This window comes from Cygnus atratus, chromosome 3, assembly GCF_013377495.2.
Source record: "Cygnus atratus isolate AKBS03 ecotype Queensland, Australia chromosome 3, CAtr_DNAZoo_HiC_assembly, whole genome shotgun sequence".
Taxonomy (NCBI): Eukaryota; Metazoa; Chordata; class Aves; order Anseriformes; family Anatidae; genus Cygnus; species Cygnus atratus.
Window position 1 is genome coordinate 32818483 of NC_066364.1, and position 13915 is coordinate 32832397.

A 13915-nucleotide genomic window follows, 5' to 3' on the forward strand; every position below is an offset into this window, starting at 1 on the left:
AAACTGTTGGAAATTACAATAATCCTCTCTGTTTTTTTCGATAGGCTGAAGGATTGGAACAGACATATTCTCAGACACTCCTTTTGGATTTAACTGGGCGTAAACCACGAGCGGTGTCAAATACTTTGGATTTCACTTTTCCTTCTGATGTTGTAAGTGGCAGTGAGAGAGTGCAGGTCACTGCTGTTGGTAAGGATTATTTTGTTTTATTTCCATCTTTATTATTTGTTGGTCAGCTGTTTTTTGTCATTGTTTTAAGAATAGTTTGTTGCCTGCTGGGCTTTTGCTGAACTCAGCTAGTACCTAAGACAGAGCATGAAGGTACAGCATGCCACTACCACTGCTTTTGAAAGTCTAGGGTATCTGTATTGCATATAGTTGTGGAAGGACTGGTCTTCATTAGCAGTGTTTGGCATATGTAATATCCTCTTGCAAGTTATGGCATGGTCACCAAATTTAACATGTGTCCATAATCCAGGTGCTGGTATCTCCTGCACTGCAGTCATAGGTGCTTTATAAAGAATGAGGCAGTTGCCAGTAGTTACTGGAAGCAGTAAACTCTGTCAAGTAGACCAGGGAGGTTGACATGTAATATTCTGAGCTACCACAGCAGGATTTTCCAGAGCTTTTCTCAGATCTACTAAACGATCTCCTTCTATAAGACTTTTCCCTGTATGGTTGTTGCTTTATAGGTTTTTCAGGAACTGTGTTAATTTTGATTTAACTGCTATGGGCTGAATCATTAGTTCAAAATCATTTTTCATCGTGCATTGGATGAAGCATAAAAAGACTGTATAGACGGAGTGTGTTATTCATTTTATTTATTTCATTTACAGTGTTATGATATTGACTGTCCTTTTTCAGAGTTAGAGAGGGAGTCAGATTTTAGTAATGAAGGTCCTGCAGTTTGCTAGTTTTGTGTTTAAATTCTGCTTATCTGGAGAATACAACCTAAAATTCAGCTGATAGTTGGTCCTTGTGACTCCTAGGCTTTGATAACTCTGGGTGAGAATAGAAATACAGGAAATTCGAAATATGTGCAATTACTGTAACACTATCCTAGAGAAAATAACTTTTGGCTTTTTAAAATGGTGTCTGTTTGAAATTATCCTGTCAGGAAGGTCAGGAAAGCTCTGAGGGGAGATTGGTCAGTGGGCAAAAAGCTGATGAGAAGACTGTGCGTGGTTAATGAAGTTTTCTGCCTGATTAGTGGTGTTTAGTACATACATTTCTAATGTATCATATTTTCTCCCAGCTTAGCTGATACCACCCTTTATGTGTTATGCATACATTTAGTTGCATTAAGATTAAATTTATTTGCATTAAGCTTTAATTTTATCTTTCAGGTGATTTACTTGGACCTTCTATCAATGGTTTGTCATCATTGATTAAGATGCCTTATGGCTGTGGTGAACAGAATATGATCAATTTTGCTCCAAATGTATATATTTTGCAATACCTCACTAAAACTGGGCAGATGAGAGAGGATATTAAATCAAAAGCTGTATCATTTATGAGAAAAGGTGTGTATGCTTAAAAAAAAAAGATGTTATCTTTTGCTAGTAAGAATTCTTAAAAATCTATCTGTGACTTTGCATTTGCTATCTGAAATCCTGTTCTATTGTGTTGTGTGAACTGGAAGAAAAACTTAGCTTTTTCTTTCTTTTCCTTTTTCTTCTGAGATGATAGAATTAAAGAGCAAATAATTTTATTTACAAGGGCAAGTTTGCTCTGAAAAAACACGTCATTTTTATATAGTTACTTTTCAGAGGGAAACTTCATTTTAGAAGGCAATTCATGTAGCTTTCCTTGGGGGTTGCTATCTTTCCTTTAATAAAACCATGCATGAGCAAACATTTCTGATCTCTGCTTGAGGCACAGAAGGTGAAAACTAGTCAGGGGTCAGCGAGGACCATAGCCATCCCATGTTTATATCTGTCCTCAGTGACAGCATGCACATCCTGCCGTGTCCTTGCAGACCTCAAGGAATGATGCTTGCTCGGGTGACTGGTGTTTGCCCATCCAAGTTTTAGACTTGGTCAGAATTGAACTCTGTGCTGCCAATTGAAAACTGGAAAACTGCAGTTGGAAATGGTTTTATATTTTAACCTGGAAATACTTCAGGGCATCATCAAGTGTGGAGAGCATAATTGCACAAGGAAGCATGCTTCCTTGTGCCTTCTGGGTAAGGTGGAATATGTGATGTACCACAATCACCATGTGGCACCCCACGTGCTGAGTGTGGTTCACAGAGAGGAGTGAGATGATCCTCATCTGAGCTACACCACTACTAAGGCAGAATGATGACATTTTCAGATCCTTTTTTACTCTCTGTAAGTATGATTTTTTTTTTGGTGTTTTGTTTTTTTTTGTCTGTTTTTTTTTTTTTTTAAGATGTTGAAATTTTCCTTGGAGAAAACACATTTCAAAATAAATTTTCCTTTCGTCAAGAACCCAATTTTGTGTCAAAACTAGTCAAATGCATTTTTTTAAACCCTTCCTACTACACTGTTTAGTTGAAAAGTAAGAAAAAAGACATGTTATGTAAACAGCTACACTGAAGTGTGTAAGCAATCTACCACTCTTTGAAGATTGAGTTGTAATACCATAATTTCCCGAAATTTTCCAGTAAGTGATTTATAAAAGTTATTTTAAAGCAAGTGAAGACTATAGGATTAAATGTCACTCATATACAAAGCATTATGTTACTCAGCTTTTTCCCAGGCTTTTGAATTTAGGTACATGTTCTTAACGCTGTGGTAGCCAAAGCAAAATATGAAGAAATATTTGTAACCTTAAGATAAAACAGAACCATGATCTAAACGTCATTTTTTCTTCATCTTTACAACTGATTTCAGTTGTTGCACTGGTTCACTTAAATGCAATCGTAAAGGAGAAGTTTATCTTTAGTTTGAGTTGCAACTTTTCATAAGCTCCATTTTTGAAAGTATTGTCGTGTAGTTTAATTTAAAACAGACTTTATTTTATATGTCAAAATCCACTAAATATTTGAAAGAGTGACCTCATAATCTGAAGTAAATGTACTAATTTTAAGACTAAATGTTAGTTGGGGGAAGGAAACATAGCTAGAAGTAGTTACTTTTCTTTTACCAGATTTTATTTACCTAGAGCAAAGGCAATGCAAAATAGCTGTCTTTAAAAAAAATAAAAAATATTTCAGTTGTGGAAATTACAGATCCTGTCTTGAAATCACTTTGGAATTAAAAAAAAAACAAACTGGTTGGTCTGAAAACTTTGGTGCTAGACACAGGCAAGCAGAGTTGGAACAATATTTTCAAACTGTTTGAAACATAAGACCTTTTAGTCCTTCGCATATTTCTGAAGTCCTTTCCATCCTGATGTACTCTTCTTTTAGCCTGCCTCCGCTAGTCTCCTACATCTTTTGGGTTTCAGCCAGTCCTCTGGGAGTATTAGAGTACATCTTCATAATAGGATCCTTCTTTTCCTTGCCTTTCCAGTTGTATGTGTTGACATTTGAAGTGTCATTTTTCACGTCTGATTGAGTGTCCATTGGAACAAACATGGGGGTTCACAGCCCTCAGATCTATTGTTTCAGCATTTCTGCAGACATCCCTGTGTTAGATACTCTAGTGTTTGAAGATTTTTGCGTGACTGCAAGGGGCTTGGCGTTAAGAAGAAAGCAAAGGGAGTGTAGGAAATAGCTGTCCTTCCTCTGGTTCTGCTCATCTTTCCATTCCTTCTCAATCCTAGTAAATTTGGAGATAAATTTATTTTTGTGCAGTGGCTGCTCAGAAGTCTTTGTAAGCTGTTGGTCTTAGTTCGGTGCTTTTACACTACTGGTGGAGGGTGGCTATAATCCTTATTTCTGTGTATTGCCTGTTCTGTGAAGAAACAGAAGACCTCACCTTTTGGGCCTTACAGTCAGGTATTTTTGAAGAGGAGGTAATCTGTATGTATGCATATATTTGCGTTCCTCGTGGCACATTATTTTGAGGTTAAAACTTGGACAGCAACTTTTGCCACTTAATTCCTTTTTCCTCCTACTTAAGAATTCTTGACTTCTCAAGATTGTTAACTGAGATGACAGATTCGTCTGCCTGGGAAGGATTCACCAGTTTTAATGATGGTTTAACAACCACTGTTGTTGTGCTAAATACATTTAAAAAATGTTTAAGTGGGAAATTGTAATGTTAAGCACTTCTAAGGAGACAAAAACTAAACTCGATACCACTGGGGTAATAGTTTATAGGGAAAGCCATACTGGTATAATGTAGCAGTTTAGGCTCATGTATTTATATTTCTTCTGTTATAGAGACCCTGAGTAGGAGTTCATCTTATGTCATAACAAAGATTGAGGGACCAGGGCATTTGTTCCTCAGTAATTACGGCTGTGGTTCACACAATGTCTGTATTCAGGGTAGTATGTAAGCAAGTGATAAATCCTTTTATCAATAAAAACAAGGAAAATGTTGTAGGTAATAGTTTTAGTTGGATGGGTCTTATGGGGCCTGTTTGTAAAGATAACCAGTATTTGCTCTCCTTCCTTTCTGTAGGACTTAATGATGCAAATGCCTTTATAAAACCTTGCTTGAGGCTTTTCCTTCTGCCTGACTGGTTCGGTATTCTGTCTATATGAATGTCAGATGTTAGACTAACGAATATTGTTTCTTAATTATAATAACTGAAATAGTACAGCCATGAAATAAAAAAGGGGGTGGGAGGGAGATAAAAAGGTGTCTCGTGAAACGCTATTAATAGATATGGTTGTTCTCGATACACAAATGGCAAGCAAAATGTAGGGTAAGGAAGGTTTTACGAATCAGAGACTACAGTGAGTAGCATATTTTAGGGAACTCTTTCTTTGGAACATTAACAAATGCTGGTTCTGCACTGAAGTCAGCTGTTGAGTAAGGACACTGCTGCTGGTCATGAGCAGCTAGTAAGCCTTTGTGGCCCTTCTACTATAGATGTTCAGCAGTCAGGAGAAAGCTACACTTGGTCTGGATACTGAGGAATATTTGGATGCTGCTTAACCAGGTTCCTCCTAGGAAGCCCTTTTGGTTACTGCTGAGATGTTTCACTCCTTTTCAGAACAGCCTCTTCCAGTATGCTTCTTTGATAGATTTGGCCAAAGCAAGTTACTGAAAGGGTCTGTTTTTCACCAGCATTTGTAGCTGTGCCCATGCCCTTCCAGTTGGAAAATACTTCATTTTTACTTCTCTATTTTGCTGGGGAAAATAGAACATTTCTTTAGGTGCATGATTTCAGTGCTTCAGCACTTTGGTGAGCTGAGCTCTATAGGTGCTGCTCTGGGCTGCGCTCACTGCTGTCCTGCTGGAGCCACTGAGTTACGTGGGAACGGGTCTCTACCCTGCACTGTCCTGTCTGGGTGGCAGATCAGTGGTAATGAGAGCCATCTAGGTCTATTTTCGTAGATAGATCCTTCGTGTTACTGTGACCCACTTTCTTGTAGTCTTCTGCACTGTTCTGTGTGTTTCTGTGTATTTGGGAGATGTTTTATGGAATGTTTATTCAAGCTCTACTCTTCACAGCCTTAGAAAATGCCTTGCTTCATGTGAGCAGGAGGTTTGTACAGGAACCCATGTGTTCAATACCTGTCTCTGCTCTTTCACTGCAGGTTACCAAAGAGAGCTGCTTTTCCAGAGGGAAGATGGCTCTTTTAGTGCCTTTGGAAATGAGGATCCCTCTGGGAGCACATGGTAAGTAGTTCTGCCAGATTCACTTTGGAATTTGAGTATTTGAGATATTTTCCCTAAGACTAAATTTTTTTGTGAGGCTGGTAAAAGTTTCCAGCTGTATTAGCCTTCTGCCTGGTTTTCATTAGGTGTTTAGGCCAACTCTAAGGTCAATTCACTGAATAGCATGCTGTCAAGGCCATTATTAGGGCAAGTCTTTCTAATTTTGCGAAAGACAAACGATGAATTATTTTAGCCATGGGAATAGCTGAATGAAATGCTTTGAGATGTTCTGTTGAAGAGGATAGCTTACCAGCATGGAGAAAACTTAAAACTGCTTTGGAAAAAAAGTGAATTAAGGCTACTCAGGGCTTGGCTTCTTGCTGCAACAAAGAGTGAAATGTGGTTAACTGTGCAAAAGCAGAACGGTGATTGGATGTTTAAATCACCACTGCAGGCTCTCTGCAATCCAGAGCTGTTAAGTGGTTAAAACACACTCCAGTTTTATTCTCTAGTGCGACATATTTACTAGTATGTTAAGAAAGTGCCCAGGCATATTCCTGTACCCAGGAATGTAATTCCTGTTACCATTTAATTATTAGCATAGTCCCTGTCAGCCTTCCAGACCCTGACACCTTCTTAACAACTTTTCGGTTATTCCTGCACCTGGTTCAGGAGTTAATGCACTGCAAGGTCCATGCCATGCAGCATTTGCATTCAGCAACCCTGGTTTGGAAAGTAGTGGGGTTCACTGGTCTAGATACAACTTGATTGGCATTAGATGTCTTCAGCAGCCAGAAGCAAATTCTGAGGATGTCTGATTTATTAATCTGCCTAATCTGTCCAATTGCTCTAAGGTTTTTGAACATCAGAGCAGGCTGATTCTGCCTGCTTAAGAACCAGTACCTAGGAGATTCTTCCCCAGCAGGCAAAAGTATCATAGACTCACTGTTAGTCCTCTAGTAATGTATAAAGACATAAGAAAGTGGGACTACGTTAAGTGTTGTATATGCCAAGGTGACTCCATAGAGAACACAGAGCTTGGTCTGAAAGTTTTTTCTGTTGCTTTCCTTGAAGGAAGAATGACAATAATGGCATAGCTTATTCTTGCAGTTGACTGGAACCATTTAGGGCTCTGTCATCTTCATTGCTTCAAATAGATTTTCAGTTTTCTCTGTACTGGAGGCTGAGGACTCTATGAGGCATTCCCTGTGGGGTGAACAGAGCTACTGATGGAAAAAAAATAATAAAAATTGTCCCACTTGCATCTTAATACACCTCCTTTTTTGAGACTGTAAAACCCTTTTCAGTGCTGAATTTCACCTTAAGAAACACACATAGTACGCATAATAGTGGGAGCTAGCTAGATAAACAGATAGAGACAAGTTCCAGCACTTTGTTTAGCTAATCCACATTTGGTTAGTTTAAATGTACTTACGTGCTTCAGCCAACTTCAAATAGAACTTTTCCAATTACTCTGTCACTGATCCAGTTCCTCATTCTGGAGTCAGTGAGCATCTTTCATTGACGTCGTTGGGATTTGCCTTAGACTAGGTACTGATGGACTGAAAAATGAAGATAATTTATCTGCATTGGCAACCCTGGTACTTTTATGGTGCGGTGACAGGTTACATGAATAAACATTTAGCAAAGAAAGGAGTCAAAGCAGAACTTCAGATTATTGATGAATTAAACAAGGGTTGTTTCGATGATGTCATTGCAGGGATAATTGTGATAACTACCATCACACTTATAACTGCATTATTGTTAACTATGCTTTTGCCACTTTAGTCTTGCAACAGAAGGCAGGAGAGCAACGTTTGAATAAAGTTAAACAAATGCTGGAAGAGACTTGGATAAACAAAGATAAACAAAGTCTTGGAGCCTATAGTCTGTACTTATTTTTGAAACATAACAGCTGCAAAAGGGATTATCTTTAGGAACAAGGAAATAGCTTCATTTTTTGTGGATTAAGCTTAGTCTACTTTCTTGTCTGGTTGAAGCATGTATTTTCCTCCATGCTTAAAGGTGTGTGTAGAATACCTTATACGTCACTATATTCTTACATCATGTTAAGCAGAAGCTGTAAGATGTTGCTAATTTTGTCCTATTTAATTAACCTTTTCCCCAAGGTTATCAGCTTTTGTATTAAGATGTTTCCTTCAAGCTCGTCCATTCATAGATATTGACCAAGATGTACTCATGGATACAGCTAAATGGATTGTCCGGCATCAGAAATTAAATGGAGAATTTCAGGAGCCTGGCAAAGTGTTACACAGTGACCTCCAAGGAGGCACCAATAATCCAGTCACTCTCACAGCGTACATCATGTCATCCCTCCTAGGGTTCCCAGATAAACAGGTATTGGAATTCATAAATGGAATTTGTAGTTACTGGAATACTTCATAAACTGTCATACTACCTGGCAAACACCTGGTAGTGTAAAGAAATAGAGGAACATCTGAATAGAGACAAAACTTAACATGATTTGGTAAAACTTGCCTGTACTTTGGTTTACTTCTTAAGACAATACGAAGTTGTGCTGTGAAGCCATCCAATTTTGTGTACCTTTGCAAAATCTAAAGACAATTACTTTTAGCAAGAATATTGTCATGTCTTCAGTCCAAGAATTTAAAAAGCAATTTACAGGGGGAACTATCCTTAGAGATGTTAAGTCATTGCGTTGATTTAATTGAGATTACTCATGTTCATAAAAGTGCCACATTCCATTGATTTAATTGAGATTACTCATGTTCATAAAAGTGCCAGTTCGAAAGGTTTGCCTCTGAGGTTCATGTCTGTGACTGTGAAAGAGATTTTCAGTACTTGGTTGTTTGAAGATAGTAATGTTTCTATTCCTGTACAAGTTTTTCTTCCATATTGTAATAATATGTATTTTATTCATTGTATATTCTTCAATGTGATCTTCATTTTCAGCATGCGTATGTTATCAAGAGTGCTACAAACTATCTAGAAGATAAATTACAAGAAGGCATTTCGGATAATTATACTTTGGCACTTGTGACATATGCATTGTCATGGGCCAAGAGTACAAAAGCCAAGGAAGCCCTGAGCATACTGAATGAGAGAGCAGAACACCAAGGTATTGCACAATAGTCCTCAACATTTGTATAGATGGATGTTCTTCAGTTTGAAAAATATCTGTCATATGTTTACAGCTGTATAAATAAATAAAGAGGATCTTCTGAATTCAGATATGTTTTGAGCTTGGTGTATATAACAGGCTAGGAACTTCTAGAAAGCTTTAATGAAAAGCGTCCATAAATGAATTGCAATTCACAGCAAAGTTAGGCCTTCCAGTTTTAAGTACAGCAGCCTTGATGAGAGTACAGTGATGCTGTCAAAGAACATTACTTGTCAGTCGTAAGATCAGTGTGGGTGGTTAGCTGAAATCAGTATTGGAATGAAGAGATGAAGGATTGGATTTACTGTGAGCTGGTACAGAGGTGTATTGCACTTTCTGTAGTGACCAGCCATCTCATCATGTTTAGCCTCTTCTGAGTTCAGCATGACTGAATTTCGTTTCCTGTTTCGATGGAAGAACAGACCATATGGAGCATAAGATATCGAAGTTTTGGATTAAAAACAGTAATTGTCCTCTTGAAAAACCTGAAGGAATTCATGTTCTAGACTAGAAACTGAGCCTCTAGAGTGTCCTTCCATCTTTACTGCATTAGGCTTTTCAGTCAGTCACTTTTGGGAAGGGGAGATTTGCGCTTCACTCAAGGACGAGTCCTAGTGGGCAGCCATGGTGTTTGAAGTTCCTTCTCTAGTGAGTACCCCAGCAACGAGGTGGCTTTTCTACAAGAGCTCAGTTACTTCAGGCTGACAATTGGAAGGGTCAATGTAAAGTTCACTGAAATCAATGGGAGTGACTATTTGGACTCCAGCTTTCTTTGGACCTATATTAAGCAGCTCCTGAGGAAGTGCTTAAATTAATCCTTTACTGGACATGCAATTCAGTTAATTCACTTAATTTTAAATTCACTTAATTTTAAAGAAATCCAGTACATAAGCAGAAGTTAACTCTTAAGTCTTTCCCAGAAGTCCAAAGACTTCAGAATGTGAATCTGAGGTTATTTTGTTTTATTTTTCAGGGGAATTTCGTTTCTGGATAACACCTGCTTCTGAAATGTCTGATTCATGGCAGCCACGGTCCATTGATATTGAACTTGCAGCATATGCTCTGCTGTCACACTTTCATCAAGACAGGTTAGAAGAGGGGATCCCTGTTATGAAGTGGTTAAGTCAGCAAAGAAATCACCTGGGAGGATTTTCATCTACTCAGGTAATATCTTGCTCACTATACCTTTTCTTTTTTTTTTTTTTAAATAGTGATTACTGAGTTTTGTTTTGCTGTAACAGCCTTGGTTACATGCATATTTGCATTCTTTGCAGGATTGGCATCTTAAACCTAGACTACCAACTTTAGTAATTTGGCAAGTATAATAATAAAAAAACACAACAGAATTAAAGGGTGACCTTGATTGTTTAAAATACTAAAACCCAAAGATGTTAAGTTAAGAAGAAGTGTTGCCTGTGGAAAAAGAGTTGATCAGACTTTCCAAGCAAGTGTGATAAATATCTGTGCTTATGTTTCTTCCAAGGAGAGAAACATCTTTCTATTCTTTCCATATGTGGGCCTACAAACTCCTGAAAGGCTATTAGCTAAGATAAGAAAGGGGAATAGGTTTTAGAGGAACAGCCTAACCTAGTGCCTTTATTGGCAGTTGGTCCGAACTTCATAATATGCTGTGTCCTCATTATTACACAGAATTTTGATGGGCCATGAAATTTGGAAGATCTTAGTTATCTCTGGGAGGTTTCTATGTTAGTGAAACCACATTTTGTAAGCTGTGCTGGCATCCAGAAAATTTATATTACTTTGGATCGCATTACTTTAAACTTGCTTTTAAATTAACTACAAATGCTGGTCACAATAAAATGTCACACATCATCATACTGCTTGGTACCATTCTGTACAGGCTATTCTTCCTTATTTTCATATGTCAGTATTAATCTGAAAGAAAATAGTTCTATTAAATAAAATGTAATTTAGGAACCAGCCTGGCTCCCCTGAGGTTCTAGTATTTTCCTAATGTGTTAATTGTTGCTTATTATTTGAAGAGACTGATTGAAACACTGAATTGTTGGAAAAACTTTCTTTTAATTCTCCAGAAATTGTTTTTACTTGAAAGTTTGAAACTCTAGCAGTGTATCATTTGCCCCTGAGGGTGAAATTAAAAAATGAATTTAATTCTTTTGTTTTTCTATAATCTAAACTATTTTGATTTCAGAATGACTCCAAATGTCTCTGTGGATGCCTTATTTAATTTGTGGAAATGACCCCATACTTTTTTTTTTTTTTATAACTTCTAAGATTGTTTTAAAAAATGTTTGGAGTGTTTTCTTGCATGGGTTTATTATATTAGAAACTTAATATATTGTTAAACAATAAGGAAGAAAGTAATCAATTGTATGTGTGATATATTGTAAGTTAGGGTATCATAACACACTGTAATTTGTGTACCTGGTATAGCGTACCATGAATTTGCCATCGAGATGTTTTGCTTTATAATGCTTTCAATGTTGGGACATGAAATTATGTATATTTCATGTATATACAGGAATACAATCCATACAACAAATAACATATATGTGAATGCAGATATGAGCAAATTTTGTAAAGCCTTAAGTTGTTGAGCGAGAGGGTCCCGTGCGCCTGGCCTGAGACCATATTTCCTAACTTTTATGTTACGAGTTTTATGTTAACATCTTGAACTCTGACTGAATTAAAGGAAAGAAATGTAAGTGTGACAAATATAATTAAGGACTTGGAAAGGGAACTTCAAGGTATTCTTTGATCTCCACAACTTAGGAAAGGGTAGGCATATTGTTACTTTCAGATGTTTAAAATGGGATTCTCCAACAAGATCTTACAGCTCCTAAGATCTGTGAGATTGATCAGATATGTAAATCTGATAGGTTGCTGTAACTTCATTCACTCCAGTATGAAAGTACACAAACTGCAAAAATCTCAGAGAAGCATTAAAAATGCATAGCTGATTTTTGTATTTTTTTCTTCAGAAAATATCATGTTAAATACCATGATGTTAAAATTCTCATCCACTAAGCCATGCTGAACCAATTACTCAAAAACTGACTCTTGTGTTCAAAACCTGGAGAGTTAAGACTGCAATCATACATAAAGATAAATAAAAGAGAATTATATATACATATATAGGTTTATAAACATGTTCTCCTTTTTAAAATAAATATTGGTAGTTTTTCATATGTATAGCTTTTGCTTCGGTCATCAAGGTACCCTGAAAAATTGCTGTGAAGTGCTGGATATTTAATGCTTCATCATTGCATACATCTGTAAAACAGCAGAATCATTACTTCCTTCATTGGCTTTCTCCTCAGATGGCGTGAGATTCTGACTGTTATGTCTAACAGGGAGTTGGGTCTTCCATACAGCTTGCACAGAGCTCCCTTCACTGGCTCTCACCACATTCTCCATTGCAAGTCACGGTATCTAATCATTGCCCTGTGTTGTTGTCCCTCTTCTGCACTGGGATCCTTCACACCAGTGGAATCCCATTGGAGATGTGGATGTAGGTGTATGAAGACCTCAGTATAGTCAACAAAAGGGGCAATATAGAAAGCGTGAACTCTCACAGGCATGGCCCATACAGTTCACCATGCAGAGCTCTGTTTAACACAGAAATATTTATTTCTCTCAACAGGACACTGTAGTGGCTCTGCAAGCCCTGAGTCTGTTTGCAGCTCTCACCACTGCACACAAAACAGAAATGGATGTAACAGTGACAACACCTTCTTTGAAAACTCCAGAAATATTTTCAATTGGTACTCAAAACCGCTTCCTGCTTCAGACCAAGGAGGTACTGTAGAAAGTGAGGAATGCCTTTGTAAAGCCTGCTGCCTGAAAATGTTCTGAAAATACTGTTTTGCTCATCTGTCTTTCTTTTAGATTCCCCCTGTGCAACCAATGACAGTTACAGTCTCAGCGGAGGGAAGCGGGTTTGCTGTCTTTCAGGTATGCAATGCAGTTATTTTGTCTAAAGATACGCTCTCTAAAAAGAAGGTATCTATTTTGGAAGCTTTATTAAACATGTCAGTAAGAACAATCTTCTGAAATGTCTTAAAGCAATACCAAATCACTTTACTACTTGAAAAATACTGTGAACCTAATATCATATGAATGTGCGTATTCATGTGATAGTGTATGTTGAATGGCCAGTCCTTTTAAGTGCTGTTGGATGATTGACAGGTTTGGGGCACTTTGTGGATCAGAGTCATATCAAAATGACCCCGTCTTCCTGCAGAAATGCAGTGGTACTTTGGCAGTCACAAAGGCCACGGTAAAAAAGGCCCATGGACGAGGCAGCCTGTGGTAAACCATGGCAAAGCACAGTTCAGTAGACAGCATAAGTATACTATTAGCTATTAGAATTATTTTGATTTTATTGAAGTAGAATACAACAATAGTGGAAAAGCTAAAAATGAAAAAAAGGTATTATATCCAGGTTTGCCAGCAATTTTTATGCTGCTCTGAAATAGTATAAAAGAATCAAAGGATCCTGCAAACTGCCAACAGTACGTGCTTAGCATCAGCCAAAATGGCAGGACATCAGGAGGACATGGCAAAGAGTAGAAGGAGGTATAATGATCCCCTCTCTGCCAGGGCTGCAGAAGGCTATGTTTTAGTGGTATAACTTCAAACATCTTTACTTATATTTAAACAAATTAAGCTGGGGTCAGCACATACTGTATTTTAAAATTAGCAAACCCTAAATAGGCGTTTTATGCATTTCAGCTGCTTGCTCTTTCCACATAACAGAGATTATGTTCTGAAGAAATTCTGCCTTCGAATTTTTCCCTAACCTAATGGGAAATATCATAAGAGAAGAAGGCCGTATTGGATCTGACTTGATCTGACTAATGGGTCTCTTTTCCCTGTTGTATGATCTGTGATGATGGCTTAGAACCACACAGGTGAAAGAGAAGACCTTTGAAAAACTACAGATAGTGCACAAATGTTAGTCTCTGAGCATGAGAGAATTGTTCTATAACAAGTAAATAGATAAACTTATAGTTGCTGAGTCTATCACAAAACTGGGCAGAGTTCCTACTGGACTCCTTCTATTCATACCTGGGAAAGCTGAACATAGGTCACCTTTAATGGTCTCAAG

The 13915-nt window shown here is 37.6% G+C and overlaps 1 protein-coding gene across 1 annotated transcript in view; it reads left to right on the plus strand.

Moving 5' to 3' along the window:
* CD109 (CD109 molecule) overlaps positions 1–13915 on the plus strand; it is an 82390-nt gene that overhangs the window by 49732 nt on the left and 18743 nt on the right. The window contains 8 exon segments of the mRNA XM_035542938.1: positions 45–189; positions 1347–1523; positions 5621–5702; positions 7811–8039; positions 8616–8781; positions 9797–9987; positions 12449–12604; positions 12694–12759. Of these exon segments, the coding sequence (XP_035398831.1) occupies positions 45–189; positions 1347–1523; positions 5621–5702; positions 7811–8039; positions 8616–8781; positions 9797–9987; positions 12449–12604; positions 12694–12759 (1212 nt within the window).